General features: G+C 54.5%; 1 protein-coding gene across 1 annotated transcript in view; it reads right to left on the bottom strand.

The window, feature by feature from the left end:
- LOC116939162 (uncharacterized) overlaps positions 1–26,063 on the bottom strand; it is a 58,260-nt gene extending 32,197 nt beyond the window's left edge. The window contains exons 1-2 of the mRNA XM_032947230.2: positions 25,494–26,063; positions 1,454–2,018 (exon numbers count right to left, since the gene is read on the bottom strand). Of these exons, the coding sequence (XP_032803121.2) occupies positions 1,454–2,018; positions 25,494–25,560 (632 nt within the window). The 5' untranslated portion in view covers positions 25,561–26,063. The remainder of the gene's footprint in view (positions 1–1,453; positions 2,019–25,493) is intronic.
- Between the last annotated feature and the right edge of the window lie 878 nt (positions 26,064–26,941).

The following is a 26,941-nucleotide window of genomic DNA, read 5'->3' on the forward strand; positions in this document are numbered from 1 at the left end:
GACACAGCACCTATTGAGGGTGCCACAGCACCTATTGAGGGAGGCACAGCACCTATTGAGGGAGGCACAGCACCTATTGAGGGTGACACAGCACCTATTGAGGGTGCCACAGCACCTATTGAGGGAGGCACAGCACCTATTGAGGGAGGCACAGCACCTATTGAGGGTGACACAGCACCTATTGAGGGTGCCACAGCACCTAATGAGGGAGGCACAGCACCTATTGAGGGTGACACAGCACCTATTGAGGGTGCCACAGCACCTATTGAGGGAGGCACAGCACCTATTGAGGGAGGCACAGCACCTATTGAGGGAGGCACAGCACCTATTGAGGGTGACACAGCACCTATTGAGGGAGGCACAGCACCTATTGAGGGTGACGCAGCACCTATTGAGGGTGACACAGCACCTATTGAGGGTGCCACAGCACCTATTGAGGGAGGCACAGCACCTATTGAGGGTGACACAGCACCTATTGAGGGAGGCACAGCACCTATTGAGGGTGACACAGCACCTATTGAGGGTGACACAGCACCTATTGAGGGAGGCACAGCACCTATTGAGGGAGGCACAGCACCTATTGAGGGTGACACAGCACCTATTGAGGGTGACACAGCACCTATTGAGGGTGACACAGCACCTATTGAGGGAGGCACAGCACCTATTGAGGGAGGCACAGCACCTATTGAGGGTGACACAGCACCTATTGAGGGAGGCACAGCACCTATTGAGGATGGCACAGCATCTATTGAGGGTGCCACAGCACCTATTGAGGGTGACACAGCACCTTTTGAGGGTGACACAGCACCTATTGAGGGTGCCACAGCACCTATTGAGGGTGACACAGCACCTATTGAGGGTGACACAGCACCTATTGAGGGAGGCACAGCACCTATTGAGGGTGACACAGCACCTATTGAGGGAGGCACAGCACCTGTTAAGGGTGGGACAGCACATAATTGAGTGAAGTGACCAGAAAAGCAACACCTAATTACATCTGGCTGCTTTTGCAATCTCCCCAATACCTGATGTCCATTGTGACACTCGCACCGGACCCTTATTTTAGGCTGAGTTGATCGAGAGGAACCCCAAAGCCAGGTGCAGATAACACGCGGCAATCAGCTTTTGACTGGATAGGTGGACTTTGAGAGCACGTGGAGTGGTGAAGGTCCCGTTGGCAGGTGGCCACTGGATAGGTGCACGTGTCACAGATTAACGCACTCAGGGTAACTGCCCGTTGCTCAGCCTGCGCGTGACCTCCGCTTGAGCCAAAGCCGCCAAGTGCTTCAACTGCCAGGTGCTCCGCTCAAAAGTCGTGAGCATCGCTCCGTCGATGCTGGAGGGCGGCTGCCACCCCTGTCTTAATGTCCCTCCTCTTCATTGGCCCATCGCCCAGAGGCCCCTTTGAGCCCGTGGGCCCCCTGTGCGTGTACCCACGGCACACGCCGCTCACCGTTTTTTGAGGTCATCCGGCTTGGAGGGGTCGGGGGAGAGCGGCGGCGCCGGCGACCCCTTGGGGCTGCGCGTGCCCCGGCACGGCCCGGCGTGGGTCGGCGACGACGGCACGGAGTTGGGCGACGCCGACGACGGCGACGACGGCGACGCCGCCGACGAGGACGAGAGCGAGGGCGACGCGGACGAGACGCCGGGGGACGTGGACGGGGAGCAGCGCGGGGGCCTCCACGAGCCGGGGACGCCGGGACCCGCGGCAGCCGAGGGAGCGTCGCTCGGCGGGCCGCTCCGCGCTTGGCGGCCTCGCGGGGCTGGGGGTCGAAGGGCGGCGGGGCCGGGGGGGGCCGGCAGTGCGGGGGCACTGTCCATGGGGGGTGCGGGGGCGAGGGGGGGAGCGGCGGTTGCGGGGGGCAGTGGCCGGGAGTGTGGAGGCGGCGGCGGCGGCGGCGGCGGCGGCGGGGCCGGAGACTCGCCGTGGTACGAATCCGCATCACCGCGAGCGCCATGCAGGTGCAGGGGCTGCTCTCCCGGCCACGTGATGACGCTCTCAGCCCACGCCGTGCGCACTGCACGAGCACGCGCACACGCACGCACAGATACCCATCAATTATTTTGTTTCACAGACTGTCAGGGCAAGTGCTGTTTGCGAGCACCAGCGGTGGAACAATTCACCAATCCATCGATTTTTTGTTAGCTCGCGATACACGAGTCAAATTGTGCACCACAATCATTCGCGTCCATCGTGGCCGGGAGGGAACGTGCCTGAGAGGATATAGAGCGATGAGATCACCTTCTATTGCAGGGGCCGGACAGATTGTTGCATCACAGGACCGTGAAAGTTTGTGGGGCCTTCATTCACAGTTGATCGATCTTGGCTAATGACGATGACGCCACTGAAACCGGTCATGGGGAAACCCAAGCCAGTTGCAGACGCAATCTGTCTCAAGGGGTGGAGCAGCAACGCCGCACTCTGAACCCGCCGTCCAGCGTCCAGATATCCAGCCACGGCTAACGCCAGTGACGAGTGATGTCTGAACCAGTACCAGGCCCCCACCCACTCCGTCGGCCAGCATTTACCGCCGTGGCCACGTACGGTCAAACGATACCCCAAGACTGACAAAGGGCATGGGGAGGCCTTCATCCAGCAGGGGATTGACTAGAAGGGGGCTGTAAATTAGTAAACATCACGAGTCGAATGTGTTGAACGACGCGGAGTTGCCGAACCACGTAAACACGGTCACGAGGCAAGATGTCAGAATGGGATTTTTTTTTCTCTAACTGAATTTCTTGCGTTTCGCAATCGGCTTCCCAGATTGCAGAGTTTAACCGTCAACATGTGCTCTCGGTTTGTGCGGTTGCCACAGTTTGATTCATCGTTCTTTACGAATTAATATAAATGTAGTCTGCATCCGGTGATGGTGTCACCAAAACAACACTGCCACGGATGGGCAAGAGGAAACCTGAGCGTGGAGTGTGGTGTTGTGGTGTTGTGAGCGACGGGCTCGAAACGGATGGGGGGGAGGGCGGGGAACTTGAGCCATGGCCCTGCCCCCAGGCAGAGAACTCAGGAGGAAGAAGACACGGAGACCCAAAGACTTACACAGAGACCCATAGACTTACACAAAGACCCATAGACTTACACAGAGACCCATTGACTTACACAGAGACCCATAGACTTACACAGAGACCCATTGACATACACAGGGACCCATAGACTTACACAGATCCTAATAGGCTTACGCAGATACCCATGCATTTAGATGAAGATCCGTAGACTTAAGAGAGAATTACACTAAGATCCACAGACCCTAGAATTACATAGGACCCATACTGTTACAGGGATACCCATAGAATATCGTCCTAGGTGTTAAATGTTTAACCGCAAGCAGTGATGGTGTCTCATAAAAAAAGGAGAAGCCACCTCAACCATTCTACCCCCAGGCCGTGGCTCGTAAACCCTGGAACAGGCCGAGGGGAAGGGCTGGCGAGCTGGGGCAGGTGGTGGATGACCTGCCCCTTTTGGGCAGTGGTCCTCGTCACGCACGAAAAGCACAGACACAGAACGCACGTAAAACACGCAAACGTTGGGTCGCGTCTGGACATGATGGTCGAAATAATCTTGAGTGAAAGGTTCTACTTAAAAAATATATATATGGACTTAAAAGATACCGCATTTTCAGGATGTTAATGCACGCTGTCCCCACTGCATTTTGAGACGCAAAAAAAATATAAGTTGGAGGCGCGTCTTGTAATCTGGTGGGTGTACGCATGTGTGCGCGTGCATGTGACCGGATGGGGAAAACTTTATCGACACTATACTCTCGGGAGCGTCTTATAATCCGGCGAGAAAACGGTCTTGCGTTTTGTTTTCTGGCAGCCTTATCAAACACGTGTCACGATGCTGCAGGTTCGTGGATCGTCTGTCAGACAGCCAGTTTCGACAACATTTGCAGCAGATGGGGTTTTTTTTTTTTACACAGCGATTGCTTTGTGTGTTAAAAGGCAAAACTGCGCGCGCATGCGGGAATTGATGAGCGAGTGAGTTTTCCGTGAGCGCGTGTGCGCGCGGAGAAAGAGAGCATTCCTGCCATGGCCTCGTGCTGCCACGCAGATTGGAGCCAAAAGAAATTCCACATTTCGCAGATCTGCGGGAAAGTAGAACGCGCGCACTCGCACGTCTGAACCACCGTGCGTGCGTGTATGTGAACGCAGTACAGTAGTTAGTTTTGTGTTGTGTACCTAGAAAATATGCAGTTTCTGATTCTGAAGTTTTTACTTCGTAACAAAGATAAAGCTCTCCCTGTATGTTGCCTAAACAGACCTTCTGGGCAAGTGCTGTTATAGCGAGCACCTATGGAGGCCGGCACGGCAGCCGAGGGGGTGGGTGGGTGGCCAGCACCACGCCCGGCCGCCTTTGTCTCCCCAGTGGCGATGTTTTTACACACCGCACCGGGAACCCATTTGAGGCCGAGTCGACCTTACATTCCATGAACACACACACACACATGAACACACACACACACATGAACAAAAGACAAAAATCCCCCGTATAGCCTTAACAGACTGTAGGGGCAAGTGCTGTTAGCGAGCACCTATGAAGGCCGGATTGGTACACGAGGGGGTGGGTGGCCAGCACCACGCCCGACCGCCTTTGTCTCCCTAGTGGCAATGTTTACACACCGCACCAAGTACTCATTTGAGGCCGAGTCGACCTAGGGGAGGCCCGGGACCGGTTCAGATAATCGTCACTGGTGTTGGCCGTGAGCGGGAATCGAACCCGAGTCGCCAGGTTCATAGCGCAGTGCGCTAACCGCTACACTATCGCTCCCCACACAAAGATAAAGATCCCCCGTATAACCTTAACAGACTGTAGGGGCAAGTGCTGTTAGCGAGCTCCCCACACACACACACACGAACACACACACACACACAAGCGCGTACACCACCGGGACGCTGCCACAGTGGTGTAACGGTCAGCGCACTGGACTTACAACCCAGAGGTCACCGATACGATTTGATTCCTGGTGTGGTGGATGAACGGACGAAACCGCACAAAGTTTTTTGTCAAGCTCCCTGCCCCCACCCCTCCGTTCCCCCCGCCACCGCCTCCTCCATCCGGCTCCATCCGGCCAGCACGATAAATGCGTTCGCCACAGCCGATCGGCAGGGTCCATGTGCCGTGGGGTAAAGTGTGGCCACGTGTGGAACAGAGAGAAAGAGTGAAAATAGCCTCGGGGGGGGGGGGGGGGGTGGGCGGGTGGAGGGCTCTCTCCCAGTACAGGAACCTACCGCCCACCACAGTGGGCAATTGCGGGGCTGCGCCTTTACCGTAGCCGCTGCTTAAACGCTCGCCGTGTTTAGGTCTTGGCTCGCAGAACTCCGCGCATCCTCCCGTACAGTATTTGTTCTGCGCGACTGAAACCCGATTTGTTGTTTACCGGCCCCCGGACTTTTAGGATTTTTTTTCGCTTCACGTGCGCACCCCTCGTTAAAACACGCGCACTGATTATCCCTAAGCCAGAAATTGCCTTTTTGGCAGGGCAGCGCTCCGATAATTAAATTCCAACTTGTCCCTGTTATTGCGCACGCGGCAAGCCGTGCCAATGACGAGCGTGCGACGTTTGCGCCGCTCTCGTCGCGAGTCTCGGGAGAAGACGAAACCTCCCGATGAAGGCGACGCTGCAATCGATGCGTTCCTCCCCGCCTGCCCGCCCACGAAGGGTCACTCAACCCCCGCGTCCTTTCCTCTCCGCGCTTTCGTCCCACCTACGCCAAGAAACCCAGGAGGCCTTGTGCAACCGCCGCACCCGCCAAACGCACGTGTCACCCCAATCCCGTGCGATGCATTGTAATCCGCGGCGGTGGCGGCGCTGGAAATCATTGAGAGAGAGAGAAAAAAAACGGCACGCGGATTTATTCCGCGTCTCCAAAGTCCCTCCCTGCCACCTCCCCCCCACTACGACACACGTCCCATTGTTTCGCACGAATTGTTCCAATCATCAGGCGGGGAAAGTGCGCGCGGGCTGGATACGAAGACGAGTGATGATGCTACGCAAAAGGTGGTGTCTGGAGAATTGTAGTATATAGATTTGTTTTTTCCTAGAAAATCACATCTTGCACGTATTTTTATTACTGTTACAGGATGCAGTAAAGAGGAGAGACTCCTGATGATTACTCACATCCCAGACGCTCCCCTGAATACCGCTGCCGTCAACTGACTGCAAGCCATTCACAAAAAACATTTCTATACGGGTTTTTTTTTCAAACTCAACACGCTGCCATAAACGGAGGGAGAAAAACTATTTTTTGTCCAGTTGTTTTTGTTATTTGTGCTTGTACACACCACAGCTAATGCAGCAGCAGCAGTATAGCATCACCAAATATTTAGATATTTCTTAAATAGAACGGTTACTTTTGTTTTTCCTCATTCTGACCCGAAACGGTATTCGAATCCAGCACTCGCCGGCGTCTGAAGTATGCGAGTTATTCCTACAGCTCCTAATCCTTATTGGGGCTCCTAATCCTGCGCTGGTCATGATCCAAATTCAGCGTGGGTCCGAGCATACTGGGCCACGGAGTATTTGCATGGCCCAGTATGTCTGGGCAGCGGTAGTGTAGCGGTTAGCGCTACGCTGCGCTACGAACCCGACGACCCGAGTTCCATTCCCAACACGAGTCACGATTATCTGAACCGGTCATGGGCCTTCCCTAGGTCGACTCAGCCTCGAATGCTGGTGTGGTGTGTGTCAACGTCGCCACTCGGGAAACAAAGGCGCCCGGGCGTGGTGTTGACCCCCCCCCCTCCCCGCGTGTGCCGTGCCGGCCTTCGTAAGTGCTCGCTAACAGCACTTGCCCCGACAGTCTGTTCAGGCTGTATGGAGGATCTTTGTCTTTTTACGTGTACGTGCGTGCGTGCGGGTGCCGCCCTTCAGGTCCATCGACACCGCACACCAACCCCGGTGAACTTGCAACGTTCAACGTTGGCCCAGCTGTTGGTCCAACGGTTCAAACCGCATGCCGGCATCGCACGCTTACCGAAACGTGGCCTCGCCGCCGAGAGGAGGCTGAGACCGATTAATGCAGAAAGAAAAGGGGAGGCGAGGGGCAGGGGGGGGGAGGCACTTAGTCTTGGTTCGTATGGTGAGAGTTGATCGGCGATCTTTGTGTTTGTTGCAAGGTTGGGCCCGCGAGCTACTGGACGGTTTCACGGGTAGCTCTCACGTGAACGATCTCAAATATTCACCACTCTGTAGTCGCGGGGATAACGTATATCTCCAGAGCATGGGAGTCGGAGTGCAGCAGGATTGATTTGGCGCGAGGAGTGGAGTGTTGAATAGGCAACTTAAACAATTCCGGGTCACGGTTTGACTCAAGAATTGATTCTTGTTTGGCCATTGTGGTGAATATATATCGCCAACGAGAGCTGCTTCAGGGTGCTCGCGTGAAATCAATCGCGCGCAACAGTTAACAAACACCAGTCCAAAAACAATCGAATGTTACGCCCGCACGGTTTATAAGAAGTTGATTTTTAGCCACGCGCATCACGAAGCGCCTCGTTTTCGCTCGCGCACGCAAACGCACAGACACGCGTGTCTCTCTGGCTCTGTGGGGACGAGAGAGGGAATGGAGGAACGGTGGCGGTGGGGATGGCAGTCCCCGAGGGACGGTGACACGTAAGGAACCTCTCGCGTTGTGAACACGGCGATCGCTGGCACACATCTGCCGCGATGTTCAGAGCAGCAGTGATGGGTTTTTTTTACACACACTCACACACTCACACGCGCTCTCTCACACACTGACACACTCACACACTCTCACACACTCTCACACTCTCTCACACACTCACACAATCTCTCACACACTCACACAATCTCTCACACAATCTCACACACACTCACACGCACTCTCACACACTCACACACTCTCACACACTCTCACACACTCACACACTCTCACACACTCTCACACACTCACACTCTAACACACTCACACGCACTCTCACTCTCTCACACTCTCACACACTAACACTCACACGCACACTCACACACTCACACTCTCTCACACTCTCACACGCACTCTCACACTCTCACACACTCTCTCACACTCTCACACACTCACACACACTCTCACACACACTCACACACGCGCTCTCACACATTGACACACTCACACGCACTCTCACACACTCACACTCTAACACTCACACGCACTCTCACTCTCTCATACTCTCACACACTCTCACACACTAACACACTCTCACGCACTCTCACACACGCACTCTCACACTCTCTCACAATCTCACACACTCTCACACGCACTCACACACTCTCACACACTAACACACTCACACGCACTCTCACACTCTCACACACTCTCTCACACTCTCACACAATCTCACACGCACTCTCACACTCTCACACGCACTCTCACACACACTAACACAATCTCACACGCACTCTCACACACTCTCACACACTCACACGCATCGGCCCTGCTTTGTCCACCCCCCCCCCCCCCCTTCTATTTACAAGAGCCCCGCTGTTGTCGTGTGAAAACACATAGCGTTCCCGTGTCACCATAGTCCTCGATGTTTCTTAGCAAACAGCAGTCAGACGGAACTTCTCACGGAAAATAATAACAATCGCTTTGGGAGGGGGACAGGGTGTGTGGGGGGGGGTTAGGTTTTGTCCGTTTGCCCCCAAGAAAGTTCGTGTTTGTACCTCTCGGGGTGAGCTAAAGGAGCCGAGACCCCCCACCCCCCACCGAGTGTCGTCTCAACGTCTTCAAACACGGAGGACTCAGAGCATCCCACATCGACCACCGCCACCAACCCACCAACTCCGTATTTATCGCCGAGCGTGTGAAACAGAGTGAGAAAGAGAGAGAGGTGGGAGAACCATGGCGTTCTGTGTTTCATTAACGGCTCGCCTGGCGAGCTTTACAAAACAGAAACGTGAAAATGTGCCAAATGACTTGGACAGTTGGTCAGTTCCAACCCATTTAGACAACCTCGCAGTCAAAATGACATCGTCGGCGTAGTCGTAATAATATTAACACTCTTGATCTGAAGATTTCGTGACTGCAGGTTGGGTCTTTCGGTAAAGTCACGTAAAAGATGTCCACACCCGGCACGCCACGTCCAGGATACATATCGCGATGTATGTGCCTACGATTCAGGTGCCACCTACTTCAAGTCTACACAGCGGGGCCTGGAGAAAAATAAATACTTGGTGAGAAATTGAGCCCTGATCCTTTGCAAATATATGTGTCCTGTATTAGTCTATGTGTCCTGTATGAGTTTATGGGTCCTGTATTAGTCTATGTGTCCTGTATTAGTCTATGTGTCCTGTATTAGTTTATGGGTCCTGTATAAGTCTATGTGTCCTGTATTAGTCTATGTGCCCTGTACTAGTCTATGTGTCCTGTATTAGTCTATGTGTCCTGTATTAGTCTATGTGTCCTGTATTAGTCTATGTGTCCTGTATTAGTCTATGTGTCCTGTATTAGTCTATGTGTCTTGTATAGTCTATGTGTCCTGTATTAGTCTATGGGTCCTGTATTAGTCTATGGGTCCTGTATTAGTTTATGGGTCCTGTATTAGTATATGTGTCCTGTATTAGTCTATGTGTCCTGTATTAGTTTATGGGTCCTGTATTAGTCTATGTGTCCTGTATTAGTCTATGTGTCCTGTATTAGTTTATGGGTCCTGTATTAGTCTATGTGTCCTGCATTAGTCTATGTGTCCTGTATTAGTCTGTGTCCTGTATTAGTCTATGGGTCCTGTATTAGTCTATGTGTGCTGTATTAGTCTATAGATCCTGTATTAGTCTATGTGTCCTGTATTATTCTATGGGTCCTGTATTAGTCTATGTGTCCTGTATTAGTATATGTGCCCTGTATTAGTCTATAGGTCCTGTATTAGTCTGTGTCCTGCATTAGTCTATGGGTCCTGTATTAGTCTATGTGTCCTGTATTAGTCTATGTGTCCTGTATTAGTCTGTGTCCTGTATTAGTCTATGTGTCCTGTATTAGTCTATGTGTCCTGTATTAGTCTATAGGTCCTGTATTAGTCTATGTGTCCTGTATTATTCTATGTGTCCTGTATTAGTCTATGTGTCCTGTATTAGTCTATGGGTCCTGTATTAGTCTATGGGTCCTGTAATTAGTCTATGGGCCCTGTAATTAGTCTATGTGTCCTGTGTTAGTCTATGTGTCCTGTATTAGTCGATGGGTCCTTCGTGAGGCTATGCGTTTTACGCAAGAGCTTAATTTCGGCTGCGTGAGTCGTTGGCCCTAGAATATATTTCCGCATCCGGCACACCACGTCGTATGTACCTCTCGCTATAACTCCGGCTATGGATCACGTCTACGCTTCCAGTCCACCAGCTTCCCCAAAACAAAAAAAATTGTCGGTGAATGAAGCCAGTGCCGGCATGCACAAGTGCTCACTAATAGCACTTGCCCCAATAGTCTGATAAAGCCATAGGGGAGGGGTGGAGGGGGTGGTGTCTTTGTGTACCTTTGTGTGTTCACGTGCTTGCGTGCACGTGTGCGTGCGTGTCTCTGCTGCTGAACAGTGGGGGAGATTTCCACAAATAGGTGGGGCTGATAAGGCACCTGCTGGGGTACTCTGTGTCATCGACAGATCCCGCCCCCCCCCCCAATGAGTAATGGTGTGGTTGCGGAGAGGGTGGAGGATTTCCTGTACCTCGCTCGTGTGGCTCGCCCTCGGGCTTGGGAGGTCTCACTCAAAAGCGGTTAAGCGGCGTTATCCTGCGTAACGCTGCGTGCAAGCCGCTGGAGTTCGTAGCTCCACGCAACAACAACAGAACATCCTCCAGTCTTTTAGACCACAATCTCGCCCATCTCTTCTCCGCGCTTTGAGTGAACGTGGACCCGTTTCGAGAAAACCACATGCGGAGGTGGCTTCAAACCTTCGGGCTGGCCAGCTTACAATCCACCCTGGGTTTAATCAAAGCTGTGGAATGAACGATCTTAAAGACTTAAAAAAACAGTCCCATCAGTGGGGCTCCTACCGCAGCCGAGGCTGTGTTTGGCAGGGTCACGTAACCCACATGCCCGGTCGCCGCATGCCCAAGAAGCTTCTGTTTGGCTGGAGAAGCCAGGGCATGGCACAGGCCGAGAGGAGTTGGGCTAATGTGGCACATAAACGGCTTAAATTCACCCGGGTGTGTCCTGGTCGGTGACTTGCCCAAAAAAAATTGGGGCAAGTCCCGACTTCAATTCCCGCTCACGGCGTGAACCGAGTAGCAGGTGCGGTGCGTGAAGCATCGCGAACAGCGGCACTTGCCCAAACCGTCTGTTTAAAGTCTACACGGTGGGGGGGGGGGCCTTTGTCTTTGTGTCCGAGTGGTGGCTTTCTTCGGTTTACGGCCACCACCCTGTTTAATAAACACCACGGGGGGAGGAGGAGGGAGGAGGGAGGGATTGAGGGATTTACAACGCAGTGACAGAAACGCGTGGGGGCGTCATACGACTCACCGAGTCACGCAAAGATCCCCCGTGTAGCCTTAACAGACTGTTTGGGGCAAGTGCTCTGAGCGAGTAGCACCTACGAAGGCCGGCACTGCACAGGAGGGAGTGGGCGGCCAGTAGCACGCCCGGCCGCCTTTGTCTCCCCAATCACGTAAACAAACCACGCATGAACGCCTACACAAGCACACACGTGCCACACACGTGTACCCATACCCGCACACAAAACACAATCAGCGTGCGCGCTGTCAGCGAGCACCTATTAAGGCCGGCACGAGGGAGGAGGTGGTCAACCCCACGTCCGGCCGTATTTGTCTCTCCCCCCCTCCAGTGCTGATGTTTTTACGCACCGCACGATGTACACATTTTAAGGCCGAGCCGACTCAGGGGAGGCCCAGAACCGGCTCGGCTATCTTTTGTCTCTCGCCACCGACGTTGGCCGTGAGCGGGATTCGAACTCGGGTCGCCGGTTTCGTAGCGCAAGCGCGCTAATCACTGCGCCACCACTCCTCATAAGAGGCCCCACACCCCCAACTCCCCAACACGTGCACGTAAGGCCGCGCGGGAAGTTTGGGTTCAACAAGGGAACGACGCATGCGCCGTAAGGTAGCCAGGATACATAATGGCTAATCGGGTCACTCTTCACAATCGAGGGTACGTGGAGAGATGGGCGGCGGGGTGCGAGGAGGAGGGGTGGAGGAATTCCGGGGGGCTGAGCTCAGAAATGGCAAACCCCCTACCCCCTCCCCCCCCGTAATGGGATCTTTTTTTGCCAGTATCGAAAGTATGAACAAAAATAAATAGAATAGGTTGGTACACTTTCCGGCATGTTCGTTTGCATGTTCACCGCAAATTACTGCGTGTGGTTAACGCGTGACTTGATTTCTCGCGAAAGGTTTCTATTTTGGAATTTGAACATCTTAATACCTCCTGTTTTTTTCTGCAGGAAAGGGTAAAACAAAAAAAAACCTCTTGTTATTTTTTTCATCACCCGGTGTACGTAGCAGGACCCCCCCCGACCCTCTCGGTAAACGAGTCTCGAGACACGCCAAGGCTATCGTGGCTAAAATGAACATCGGGAGTGAACCGGACACACAAAAAGTCATTCGTCGTGGGTTCGTCGCTAGCTGCTCTTCCTCACCACCGTCCAGAACGATGTCACCCAAACATTGTCACCGATACGATACGAGCGAGCGGTAGCGAGCACGGCGGCCACCAAACGCGTTCCTCTGACGCAGCTCGAGCCTGAACGTCGATTTTCGTCTTCGCTTCACGAGGCCGCGGTATAAAGGCGCAGACCCTGCGATTTGTATGCATCCCTCGAAGACGAATTAAACCACGGGCAATGGTGTTGGAGACCCCCACCTCTCCCCCCACCGCTATCCAAAAAAAATACGATTGAGGACTTGGGACTTTAAAAAGCACGTGGTTAAGAGAAACCAGAGCACAACCCCCCTTGGCTTGCTTGCTCATTTCCCTGTCCACAGCGTCATGAACTGACCACATGACCCCTATTGTTTTATTGCGGGCGGCAGTCACGCCTGTATGGGGGGAGGCTGGTGGTGGGTGGGAGGGTTTAAAGGCCACGCCGATTGTACCGCGTGTCCGTCCCAACCATGCGGGTTTGTTTTGCGGGTGTTTTATAATAATCATTATTGGGGATGCGGGCCTCTCCAACGCAGTCACCATCTCCAACCATCATATCCCCCCCCCCACACCATCACCTAGCGAGCACCTCGCATCCGATCTCAATTATTCCATCGCTCAATTCCCCAGGGTTGGACTCCCCTCTCAGAGGGTTTTGTCCCACCCACAATAAACGTCGCAGGCGCGCCTCCGATTGGCACGGCTAGTCACGTACGGCGCGAAAGAAGCTCCGCGTACCCGCACGCGTATATACACACACAGGGAGACAAACACAACGAAACAATCGGTGAGGCTGGCGGCTCTGGTTTGCCCGGCTTTGCCGCTGTAGAGGAACGCGCTGTTGTACGGTTATCCGGGTCTCGCGTTAGCGCCCACTGGCAGCTGCTCAATCCGTTAGCTTGAGAAGCAGCAGCAGCAGCGAGGCGAGGCTTGACACGCAAGAGACAAAGGCACGGGGAGAAGCAAGAGGGACCACGTGCGCCAACAAATATAAAGACCCCCCCCACGGCCGTGTAGCCTCTAGCCGACTTTTGGGGCAAGTTCTGTCGGGCGAGCGCGCACCTATGAAGAAGGCCGGATGGCGTGGAGGCGCGGAGACCAGTTCGGATAAGTCGTCACTGGCGGTGGTGGCCGTGAGCGGCGAATCGAACGCGGGTCGCCGGGTTCGTATCGCAGTGGCCCCAACCACCGCGCCACCGCTCCCCACGCGTCAACAAAGATAAAGGTCCCCCGTATAGCCTTCACAGACTGGAGGGGCAAGTTCTGTTAGCGAGCACCTGTAAAGGCCGGCACGGCACACGAGGGGGTGGGTGGCCAGCACCACGCCCGGCCCCCTTTGTCTCCCCAGTGGCGATGTTTACACATCGCACCAGGTACTCATTTGAGGCTGAGTCGACATAGGAGAGGCTCGGGACCGGTTCAGATAATCGTCACTGGTGTTTGCCGTGAGCGGATATCGAACCCGGGTCGCCAGGTTCGCAGCGCAGCGACACACACCCACTCGGCTGCAGGTACTCAGCTGTTCCCGAAGCCCTGCATCGTAGTCCTCTCGTCCTTGGGGTGACCATCAAAATGCATTTTGAGCAAATGTGACCGATTGACAGGTAGCGGTGAGAGAGATGAATAAACTTAGACCCGGTTTCGTCGTTATTAGGACTCATCACTGATGATGATGATGATTCATCGCTAGGCCAGGATGGGTTCAGATACCGCCACTTGCCACCAGCGATGTCAGGCATGGCCCGGGATCACAACCTAGGTGGCCGGGATCGTAAGGCAGTGCACCAACCAATTGCGCCACCGCTCCCCATTAATAATACACGGATGCACACACACACACTGTTCACCTACCAATTAGCGGCATAACGATTTACGCCGAGCATCATTCCATAATCTATCGATCGTCTAGAACAACTGTCGCATGAACCCATTGCAGGCAACATATCGGAATCCGGGAGAGAGAGAAAAGATTTCCTACCAGCGTGAATCGGCGCACGATTCTCGAATCCCCTTGCTCAATCCATTCGGGATTCTGAGTCTATTTCACTTTTCAAATCACCCTCTTATAACTCCACTACAGGCTTTTCCCCGTAACTTAAGATTGTTAAAATACTATGTAGTTGTCTGATTGGATTACTCTCCCATTATTATTCGCTTTCATCAAACTTCTTAATTTTACTGAAATGTCGGCGACCCGAGTTCGATTCCCCGCTCACGGCCATCAACACCAGTGACGATTATCTGAACCGGTCCTGGGCCTCCCCATAGCCCTTCTTCATGTGCGCTCGTCCAACAGCACTTGCCCAAAAAGTCACTGATATTGTTATTATCCGCTATTTCGCTGAGATTGTATCTATACCCTTGAGTGTAAGTTTTATTGTTTATCTACGGCGCTTTGAGATACTTCAATACAATATAGGTTATTAGTATTATTATTATGAATCATCCGCTATCAGAATCGATATATTATCGCCGTACACCCTCACGTCCCGCTCGAGGTTCAATTAGGATGGGGCGTCCTCGCCACGTGGTGGTTGCCACTTAAATGCGCGTGGCGGCTCACGCACAGCCCACGAACGTCTGGCGTGTGCAGCGTGTGTAGTGGTGTGGGTCCACGTGTGTGTGTATGTCAGTGTTCTTCATTCATTTTCAGAGGTGGGGGGGATGGGGTGGGCGGGGTGGCACTTTCGCCGATAAGACATCGTCAGTGTTAGGGGCCGCCACTCATTTGACACCCATTCATTTGGGGTTTGAAGGCGCCACACCTCCCATGCTGATGGGAGGTGTTTTCACATTTGCGTATTGTAGGGGGCCGCACTAAAGACCATCAGGCGCCGCCAGTGCCCCCCCCCCCCCCAGGCCTTGTAATGAAGAACACTGGTCTTGTTAATGTGTACACAAAGCCAAAGGTCCCCCCAGTGCCGGATTATCCGAGTAGCAAAAATAGCACATGCCACGGTCCCAGGACTTCCAAGGGCCTGGCGCTAAATGCTTTCAAGCTATCAATTTCGGTTCAGTGATTCTGCACTTGCTCTATCACTATAGTACTATACCGCCTTCAACTTTTATGAACGAGTGGGTGTTTAAGGTTAGCGAATTGTCGTATTATCTGGCTGTATAGCAAATGAAAAAATACAATTACTTTACTATCCAAGTTAAAAATGTGTCTTTAATTTTCATTTTTTTAATTTAGGGCCCCTTTATAACATATGCTACAGGCCCCGCACTAGCTTAATCCGGCACTGGATCCCCCGTATAGCCTTAACAGCCTTCGTTCTCAGCCAGTGCTCTCTTTAACAGTTCCTAGGGCAAAGGACTCAAATAGGGAATCATTTTCACGCTCCTTTGCCCTGGAATGAATTACAGACGATTTTAAAACTGGAGAAGAGTGTATCGCCGTCTGATTTCAAAGCTCCGATAGAAGAAAATGCCATTGACCATACTCTTTGGTTCTTTCGGTAGATTCACGTAGATAGAAAACTATGAATTATTATTCATCTGAAGACGGTCGCTTGTGTTGTGATCGAAACGTCGTGATCTACTAATAATTTTATACCTACCACGTGACTTTGAGTTCGATTGCCGCGTACGAACACAACACAAGTCTCTGCAAGGCCGACTCTGGCCTCAAATGAGTACCTGGTTCGGTGTGTAAACAAAGGCGGCCGGGCGTGGTACTGATCACCCAACACCCTCGTTGCGCCGTGCCGACCTTGGTAGGCGCTCGCGAACAGCAGCACCTGACCCTAAGAGTCTGTTTTTATTTCACCTTTTATTTAACCAGGTAAAAAAAAACCCTTGAGTTTGAAAACCTCTTTTGCAAATAAAGAAACAAGCGCACACGTACACGCACAATACGACATAGTACAGTACGAAAGATTACAAACAATTACAATGGTCAATGACAATCTTGATTTGAAGCTTTCGTGACTGCAGGAATCTATACTCTTTGGTTCCTACTCGGGCCAACCGGGTTCGGAGTGCAGCACGCCAACCACTCACTCCAACGCCGCTCTCTGCGATGTGAATGTGCGCACATTCGCAGCGGGGAGCGGCGGTGCAGTGGTTTAACGAACCCGGCGACCCCGAGTTTAAGTTCCCGCTCACGACCAATAAAAGTGACAGCGAATATTTGAAACCGGTCCTGGGACCTCCGCCTCTAGGTCGACTCAGCCTGAAATTAGTACCTGGTGCGGTGTGAGAAACACTCCAAGTAATGGGACTTCATCGGTGGCTGGCTAAAAGTACGTGCTGCTCCGACGGTCCGTACGGCTATACGGAAGATCCTTGTCTTCCTTGTTACCCTGAATCGTGCACGTGTGTGTGTGCGCACGTGTGTGTGTGCACGTGTGTGTGTGCGCACGTGTGTGCGTGCGCATGTACTGTGTATGTGTTTTGCATGTACAGCACGTGTGTGTGGCAGAGGGTCCGCGCAGTTCGATCCCTGGTCCTGAACATCCCTCCTCACCATGGTGGTGAAGTATGGTCAATACATTTCCCCGTGACTTCATCTAGCAGTGGATTTACAAAGGGCTGTAATCTTCATATATCCGTTGGCAAGAGGAGATGATCGCCCGTGATATCACGCCAACCACTGCCACACCATTGACGGCTATCCCTGCGTGGCTCCTGACATCTGCTCCCTCCCTCCCCCACCACCACCCATCTTCATCCCTCCCTCACCACCACCCATCTCCATCCCTCCCTCCCTCCCCCACCACCCATCTTCATCCCTCCCTCCCTCCCCCACCACCACCCATCTTCATCCCTCCCTCCCTCACCACCACCCATCTCCATCCCTCCCTCCCCCACCACCACCCATCTTCATCCCTCCCTCCCTCCCCCACCACCCATCTTCATCCCTCCCTCCCCCACCACCACCCATCTTCATCCCTCCCTCCCTCCCCCACCACCCATCTTCATCCCTCCCTCCGCCACCACCCATCTCCCTCCCTCCCCCACCACCCATCTCCATCCCTCCCTCCCTCCCCCACCACCCATCTCCATCCCTCCCTCACCACCACCCATCTCCATCCCTCCCCCACCACCCATCTCCCTCCCTCCCTCCCCCACCACCCATCTCCCTCCCTCCCCACCACCCATCTCCCTCCCTCCATCCCTCCCCCACCACCCATCTCCCTCCCTCCATCCCTCCCCCACCACCCATCTCCATCCCTCCCTCACCACCACCCATCTCCCTCCCTCCCCCACCACCCATCTCCATCCCTCCCTCCCTCCCCCACCACACATCTCCATCCCTCCCTCCCTCCCCCACCACACATCTCCATCCCTCTCTCCCTCCCCCACCACACATCTCAATGCCTCCCTCCCCCACCACACATCTCCCTCCCTCCCCCACCACACATCTCAATGCCTCCCTCCCTCCCCCACCACACATCTCCCTCCCTCCCCCACCACACATCTCAATCCCTCTCTCCCTCCCCCACCACCCATCTCCATCCATCCGCGTGTCACGACTCAAGACGGTTAAGCGGCACTTTGGCTCCCGCATTCACGCGCACAAAGAGGCAAAGCGGCCGACGCGATCATGAGATTGTTACAAGGCAGACACAGACGGGGCAAGGCAGGCGGGGCAAGGCAGGCGAGACGGGGCAAGCCAGTCACAGATGGGGCAAGGCAGTCACAGATGGGGCAAGGCAGACACAGACGGGGCAAGGCAGGCGGGGCAAGGCAGGCGGGGCAAGGCAGACAGCCGAGACGCCCTGCGACCTGACCTCTCCCTCCCCCCGCCCTGCAGATCCCCGTCTCATCCATCGCGTCTCCTTTTCCCGAGACACCTCCCCCCACCCACAAACCTCACATGCCCCCGTCTGCAGACGCTCTCTCTCTCTCTCTCCCGTCTCCCTCCTCCCTCCATCTCTCTCGTCTCCCCATCCCGCCCTTTCTCCCGCCTCTCCCTTCTCTCTCCCTCCCGTCTCTGGGCCTCCGTCTCCCCTCCCCCTTCTCTCATCTCCACCCTCCCCCCACCACCACCACCACATCGACCCCACCAGGGTTGAGAGCACATACAGGGCTGGGGAGGGCGAGGTTGGCTGGGCGAGTGGTGGTGGTGGTTGTTGTTGGTGGTGGTGGATGCAGTGAACACGTGCGTGGCACAGTGGAGCGGTGGCTGCCTGCGGGCTAAATAAAACAAAGAGTGGGCCTCTCCCATTCAACACCCCCATACTCGCACGTGCACCACACACACACACGTGCTCGCGAGCACGTGTGTGTGTGTGTTCGCGAGCACGCACACACACGTGTGCGTGAGCACACACAAGGCAAAGATTCCCCGTATAGCCTTGACAGACTTTTTTTAGGGCAAGTGCTGTGTTTGCGAGCAGAAGGGGTGCGCGCGCGCCAGGACCACGCCCGGCCGCCTTTGTATCCCCAGTGGTGATGTTAACACACACCGAAGTGCTCTTTTTGAGGCTGAGTCGACTTAGGGGAGGCCCACGACCGGTTCAAATAGTCAACCGGTGTTGGCCGAGAGCGGGAATCGAACCCAGGTAGGCAGGGATCGCCTCCCGACAAAGAACAAAGATCCCCCGTATAGCCTCAACAGACTGTTGGGGCAAGTGCTGTTAGCAAGCATCTATAAAGGCCGGCACGGCACACGAGGGGGTGGGTGGCCAACACCACGCCCGGCCGCCTTTGTCTCCCCACAGTGGCGATGTTTACAAAGACAAAGATCCCCCGTGTAGCCTCAACAGACTGTTGGGGTAAGTGCTGTTAGCGAGCAGCACCTATAAAGGCCAGCACGGCACACGGGGGGTGGGTTGCCAGCACCACGCCCGACCGCCTTTGTCTCCCCACAGTGGCGATGTTTACACACACACAGACACACACACACTCTCTCGGTGCAATTCCTCCGACGTGGAGGCGAGTCAAGTCGGTCGAGCCAGCCGTCGACGCGGGCAGGGGGAGGCTGTCTGTCGCTAAGGGGATCCAGCGCGTCTCCCATTGGCCCACGGTGGCCGCCGGCCTTGAGCGACTTCAGCCAATGAGACAAATTCGGGGGCACAGCCTCGCTGGGAGGCAGCTTCGCCCCAGCTCCTAAAGCTAATGAATCCATCGAATTTGATGCTCATTAATTAAGATTCGACGCAAACAAAAAGACACCACCACCCACACACATCCACCCACCCTTAATCTCTGGATTATAAGATGTTGCGGAAAGTAAGACGCATCCCTTACCGCCACTCTCCCCCCCAAAGTTGTACCCAGAGGTCTCAATCTGGTCACAAACATAACCCAAAAACCCTCTATTATGCACAAACATACACAAAGCGTACTCATTTACAAGACGCAGCCACCAACGATTGCTTTAACATACCGTGGGGAAAGTTCATGTTGTAATCACACACACACAGATAAGGGACATGTTCAATTAAAGTCCATCAGCAGCATATTTATTGGATTAATATAAATTGCCCAAGCAAGTAACGTCTGGACATGTCTAATGGGTTCAACGTAAGCAAACTTATATTGCGTAGTTGTCAAAGATTATTTAGACGGATAGGTGGCGGGGGAGGGGAGTGCTGAGAATATGTACAGATAATAATTAGACCACAGCCCATAACGCACCGATGATCTGGATGTCACTCTGCATAATATCGAGTCCCATGGGCATGTGCGACTGACGTGCGTTACGCTTGCAAGGGGTTAAAGACAACAAAAACAATGAAATAATTGTAATATAGAGAGGTTAATTAATGTGGCATCCATGATGACATAATTATAGTTTGGGCAGCAAGGTGAAATCACCTGTTGAAACGTTAACGAAGTATGACTAAGATTGTGTTTAAAAAAAAATGTTGGTTTGTTTGTTCTTGAAAATACTTCAGTGATATTCAAACAGCGTCAGTAAGAATACACGGGGGGGGTGGAGGAGGAGAGCGAAACAAAGAAGACTGGGCCCCAAAGTGCGAGAGTGCGACTCTCAAATCTCTCGAAACGACGCGCGCGTGCGTGGAGGACACGTGGAGGATTAGAGACAAAGACAAAGCCACCCCCCCCCCTAATTATAGCCTCAACAGATTGTTGCGGGCAAGTGCTGTCAGCGAGTAGCACCGATGAAGGCCGGCACAGTGCACGAGGGTAGTGGGTTTGGACAGCAACCACGCCCGGCCGCCTTTGTCTCCCTAGTGGCGCACCAGGTACTCATTTAAGGCCGAGTCGACCTAGGGGAGGCCCAGAACCCGTTCGGATACTCGCCACTGGTGTTAGCCGTGAGGATTAGAGACTCGTACAAGTTACCCGACTAAGTACAGCACTTGTGGAACGTTTTTATCGGCCGAGCTCACACTGCTGTGTAAATTGGTATTCTGAGAACAACTAAGAGGGTATCTAATGCCTCGCATGTACGACACCATTATTTATGGAAGTGCGCAGTTTCGCAGATTGTTTGCAGGGGGGGGGGGCACTTGACCGTGACGACCTCGAGACCTGGAGGCTATCGCGTGAGGGGCGTGCGTGCGAGACAACCAGAACCTTGACACGTGTCATCGTGACTTATTATAATTATTACCCAACTACTCACGTGTCGCAACTACCATCACCACCATCCACGTGTCATCACCCCAATAACCACCACCAACCCTGTCACTGCCAACCACCCACACACGTGACACAAACTATCCGCCCAACACCATTACCACCATCCACCCACGTGTCACCACCCAACAACCACCAACCGCTTCCACGATCACCAGTAATCCACGTGTCGCCACTTACCCACGCAACACAATCACCCACGTGTCAAAGACAAAGACAGCCACCCCCCCCCGTATAGCTGTTAGCGAGTAGCACCCTATGAAGGCCGACACGTCACACGACAGGGTGGGGTGACCAGCACCACCCCCGGCCGCCTTTGTCTCCCCAGTGGCGATGTTTACCCACGTGTCACCACCACCCACACATGTACACCTTAACCACCATTCACGTGCTACCACCGCCTTTCCCTCGTGTCAGTACCACCAATGTCACACCACCGCACACGTACCATCACCATCATCACCACCACGACACAATTAACCACTGTCTCGACGTTGCGAGGTGACACATCATGGCGAGTCGGGGGAGACGGAGGGAGGTGGTGGGGGGTAATGATTCACACCCCGGTAATTCGACTGCGGCGATTGAACTCCACGGTCTAATTCTAGAATCGATTGTTGTCTTTGTTGCGCTGTTTGTTGTCACTGGCGCTGCTTGTCGACATTTGCGTCCTCAAAAGGAATTATTAATCGACGAACACCCAAAGATGCTTACGCCCGATTCGAGTGTTCCACGCGAGTTTTTATCAGAATCGATGCACGGGTTGAGCCCCCTTTGAAAAAAAAAACGAATCGAGAACACCGCCTTTAAAAGTACAAAGTGGATATATAACAGGCGACGTTTCGGACAATGGCCCTTCTTCCACAGCACGCAGAAGAGGCCACAGAAGCACAGGCGGGCAAGCCCCTTTAACAGATCGGGCGCACCCGCCCAACGGCACAGAAACTCAAGACACAAAGCCCTTTTGAGGCTCGCGTGGACTGCTCGAGGTGCGTGGCGGTGGTGGTGGTAGCGACCACGTGGCAGTGGCTTGGCGCGGGCTCTGCCTACCACGCCCCACCAAGGGCAGCCAGCCGCCTTTGTCTCTCTCCCCCCCCCGCCAGCCCGCCCCTGTTCGCTAACCACTCATAAGGCTATGGGGGGGAGGGGGGAGCTATTAACAGCGAGCAGCAACAGCGCTACCGCCACCAAACCACCCGCGCCACTCGCGTTTTGAGAGCGAGCCAGGTTCAAATGCGGTCCCGCTCGGCGGCGGTGGACAATGCGGGTGATTGTGCGGCCCTGGGGAACCGATCCAAGAAGGGCCGACGAGTTGGTAGCGCAGTGCGCTTGGCCAAATAGCGCGCGTGCACGCGCACGCACATGAACACACGCGTGAACACACGCGTGAACACACGTGAACACACGCGCGCGCACACAAAGATGTCCCTATAGCCTGTTAGGGACAAGCGGTGTCAGCGAGCACGTCATCTTTAAAGGCCGACACCGCGCACGAGCTGGGGGGGGGGGGGGGTCAAGCACCACGCCGCCTTTGTCTTTCCAATTCCGATGTTTGTACACTGCACCAGGCACTCTACTCATGTAAGGCTGAGTCGACCTAGGGGAGGCCCGGCACGGGCTCAAACATTTGACACCGGTGTTGGTCGTGAGCGGGAAACAAACTCGGGTCGATGGGTTCGTAGCGCAGTGCGCTTAATCGCTGACACTCCAGCTCCCCGTGTAAAGATCCACCCGTGTATCCCACAGAGGCTGTCATGGCAAGTGCTGTTAGCGAGCACCTATCAAAGACAAAGATCCCCCATTTAGCCTTAACAGACTGTAGGGGCAAGTGCTGTTAGCGAGCACCTATGTACACACACGCACCCCAAACAGCCAACCCGTTCATAACTCCGCTCTGTCGGTCGTACACAGCACACGTTACGGACACTGCCGTACACCACAAAAATAGACAAAATAAGTCACGTGGCGAAACGAGGGCAAACATATTTGTTGACACAACAACAACAAGAGTAACAGCAGCAACAAGAAGACCCCACCGGCCAAGTATAGAACCGCGTGACAGGAGGTCCACGTGTGTGTGCTGGGGTCGCGTACACTGCTCAAGGGGAGCGGTGGTGCAGTGGTTAGCGCCGCACTGCGCTACGAATCCGGCGACCCCGAGTTCGAGTCCCGCTCACGACCAACATCGGTGTCAAATGTTTGAGCCCATGCCGGGCCTCCCCTAGGTCGACTCAGCCTCAAATCGGCACCACCTGGTGCGACGTGGAAACGTCTCCAATTTTGGGAGACAAAGGCGGCCCAGCGTGGTGATGTCCACCGGCCACCGTCGGTGTGTCGTGCCGGCCTTTCATAGGTGCTCGCTAACAGCACTTGCCCCAACAGTATGTTAAAGGCTACACGGAGGGGGGGGGGTCTTTTGTCTTTGTGTACCGGTCATAAGCACCCCCACCAGCGAACGACGATTCCACGTTCTGCTTGGAATGTGGGGGGGGGGGGGGGGTTCTTGGGCCCCTTTATGCTGTACGGTACTTTTGTGTAAGGCCCCCAGATTTTCGTTATCCCAGTGAGCCAAGTCACGCTTCTCAAACGAGGACGGGTCTGGTGCTATTTGAGCACAGCGCTCACCAGGGCAGATCGGCGTAAACAAGGGGCTTCATTTCAGCAGGCACAGGTCCGGGAGGCTGTTCCGGTGGAATTCGTTTGGCACCACACGTCCCCCCCCCCCCCCGCGCCTAAGTTTTGCCCTTGCGATACCGCGGTAGCCTACGCAGGGACATTGGGTTCACCGTACTTTTGGATGGGCGTACCTTGCTTTAACTCGAGTGGCCAGTGCCTTTTCTACGCTTAAAATCCACCGTGGCTCTTGGAGTCGGGCCGCGCGTGGCAGCGGTGTTCCGCAAAATATCGAGCGAACAATTTAATCACTGCTCGAGTGAACGGCCGTCAAATTCAGACTTGCGCACTCACGTCCTCTGCACTTCCTCATAGCCCCCCCCCCCCGCTGAGTGATCGCTATGAGTGGGGGGGGGTATGGGTGGGGGAGAGTGCGGAGTTGATGGTGATGGAGGAGGAAGGTTGGGGGGGGGGTGCCATCGTTAGTAGGTTTGAAGTTGCACGGGACACAGTGTGCCACGAACACTTTGCCGCACTTCAGCCTGGGCACGCATCGTAACGGTCGCTTGCTGCGTTTTGGTTTCCAGATCGTCTGCTCCCGCGGTGCGTATATATAAAGCTGTCCGCTGGCGTCGGTGACGCTGCTGCGTGTTGTGGTCGCGACGTCTCTGTACGCGTGTCTCTGTGTGCGTGCGTGCGTGCGCGCGGGTGGGTGCCTGTACGCGGCATGGACGAGTGTCTGCGTGCGTTCCCGCGGTGATCGTGACACCGGAGCGACTATCAAAACGCAGTGCTGTAACGGTGAATTCATCATTTCCTTTGTGTCAACGACACTGCGTTCACACGATACACAGAGGGTCGCGGGTGCGTGCGTGGAGCTATCGCGCATTATGAACCCAGACACCCCAAGTTCGATTCCCGGCCACGGCTGTCTGTACTGAGCCCCCCCCGCCCCGCCCAACCAACCCCCTTCCGACCACCCGCATTGACCAGCGTGGGGAAGTATAGTCAAACAATACTCCCCATGGCCGACACGGTGATAATATGCCTTCATCCGTGGGATGTCGGTAACAATACCGCATGGCGTCACGAGACCACGTGTGGTCACCGATGCTTTGTGGGTCTTGTGTCCTTTTGCCCTGCCGGCACTCTGCGGGTGTGAGTGTACCTACGGGTGCAGCTGGTGTGAGTGTACCTACGGGTGCAGCTGGTGTGAGTGTACCTACGGGTGCAGCTGGTGTGAGTGTACCTACGGGTGCAGCTGGTGTGAGTGTACCTACGGGTGCAGCGGTCGTGGCGGGCAGCGGTAGCGTAGCGGTTAGCGCCCCGCGCAGCGAACCCCTGCGACCCGAGTTCGAGACCCGCTCAACGGCTAACATCGGCGACGAACATCTCAACCTGTCCTGGGCCTCCCTAAGGTCGACTCAGCCTTGAATGAATACGTAGTACTTTGTGTAAACATCAGCGGTGCTGAGACAATGGAGGAAGAGCGTGGTGCCGGTTACGCAAACCCCCTTCGTGTGCTGGCAACCGGCTTTTCCTTCACGAGTGCCCCAACAGCCTTTAGTAGGCTACACGGGGGATCTTTGTCTTGGGTGAGTAAGTTGGCGTGCGGGGTGGAACGTGTGTCGGGTGCCGTTCAGTGAGGAGCATGCAGCCGGTGAGCGAGTCGTCGGGTGAGCGGTGCGAGTGTGAGTGAGCGGTGGCCTCGCCATAGCCACCACGTCGCTCACCTCTGGATCGCCGCTGCGCTTGCCACTCCACGTAACGCGCCGCTTCGAGGAGCGTCTCGATTCCCATCTCGGGTCTGGGAGCCGAGACGGAGGAGGAGGAATGGAGCTGTGGCGCTCACCAACCACACAACCACAACACTGGCGCGCGTGGACGTGGAGGATGAACGATGCAATGGGGATGTTTCCCCGTGCGTGACTAGCCCCGGGGCAGACGGGGTGGGTAGAGGCGAGAATGTGACGAGGCGGTGGCGAGCGAAGTGTAGAGCGCAGGAGAGACGCGGCGATGGGAGGACAGGGGGGTTGCGAGGGACAAAGCAGAGAGAGCAAGCCACCGTTTTTTTGTGCCGGCGGCGGCAGGGAGGTGCGAGGAGGAAGGGGTGGGGGGGCTCCCTGTCGGTGTCTCTGTGTGGCCGTGTCTCCGGGTGCAATGTACGCACGCACACACACGCCTCCACCACAACAGCCACGCACTCCTCACTCACTCGGTGACTGAGCGCGCACGCGGATCCAGTCTGGGTTCAGCTCCGCCTCGAGCCTCCTCCCCTCCCCCTCTGCACGCAACTCCCCTCCCTTCTCAACCCAACAAAAGCAAACACGAAACTCACCCCCTCACCCCCAACCGGTCCTACTACCTCTCCCCTCACGGCTCTCCCTCCCTATCTCCATCCCTCTCTGTCTCCATCCATCTCTTCCTCGATCCAACTATCTCCCCCCCTTACAATATCCACCCTGCCTCTCTGCATCGCTCTCTCGCACCATCCCTCCCTCTCTCTGCTATCAACACAACCCCCTGCAGATCCCGCCATGCGCTCAGTTCCATGCGCTCGCCCCCCCCACGCCACTGTTGCGATATTTGCCACCGTGGCCCCGACAATCACGCGTGCGAGTCGGTCGACGTGGCGGTTCGCAAAACCCGGCAACCGGATTTTGTTGAAGTGAAGGGTGGTGAAGAGCGACTGGCTCAATCCCTCGCTTCGTATCATCGCCAGCAGATGATAATAATAATACTGCTATTACCGCATGATGATGATGATGTTGACTTAAAGCTTTCGTGACTTGCAGGAATTTATATTCTTGGGTCTTTCGGTAAAGTCACGTAGATAGGGTCAAAGGAAATAACAAAAAACTACGACGTTTCGATCGCAACACAAGCAATCATCCCCTAATGACGTAGATAGGTCGGTACTATCTACCTATCGACGTGACTTTACCGAAAGACCCAAGAAAATGATGTTGTTTTTTTTATTTACCCCGGAAAGTCCTGAGTCTCAATCATCTCAAGTTTACTTTCAGCAACATAATCCTGCAAAATTTGGCATGTTTGCCCCCAAATCGTGTGACAGTATTTACCCAGACAAGCCTCGCCGAGTCGCATGTTGAGTTTTCAAGACGGCCTGTGCCACGTCGGAATTCTGGGCCACTTCCATTGACGAGTGCTTTGGCGTCAC

This window comes from Petromyzon marinus, chromosome 5 (genome assembly GCF_048934315.1).
Source record: "Petromyzon marinus isolate PM22_M1 ecotype Great Lakes invasive population chromosome 5, UKy_Petmar_22M1.pri1.0, whole genome shotgun sequence".
NCBI classification, from domain to species: domain Eukaryota; kingdom Metazoa; phylum Chordata; class Hyperoartia; order Petromyzontiformes; family Petromyzontidae; genus Petromyzon; species Petromyzon marinus.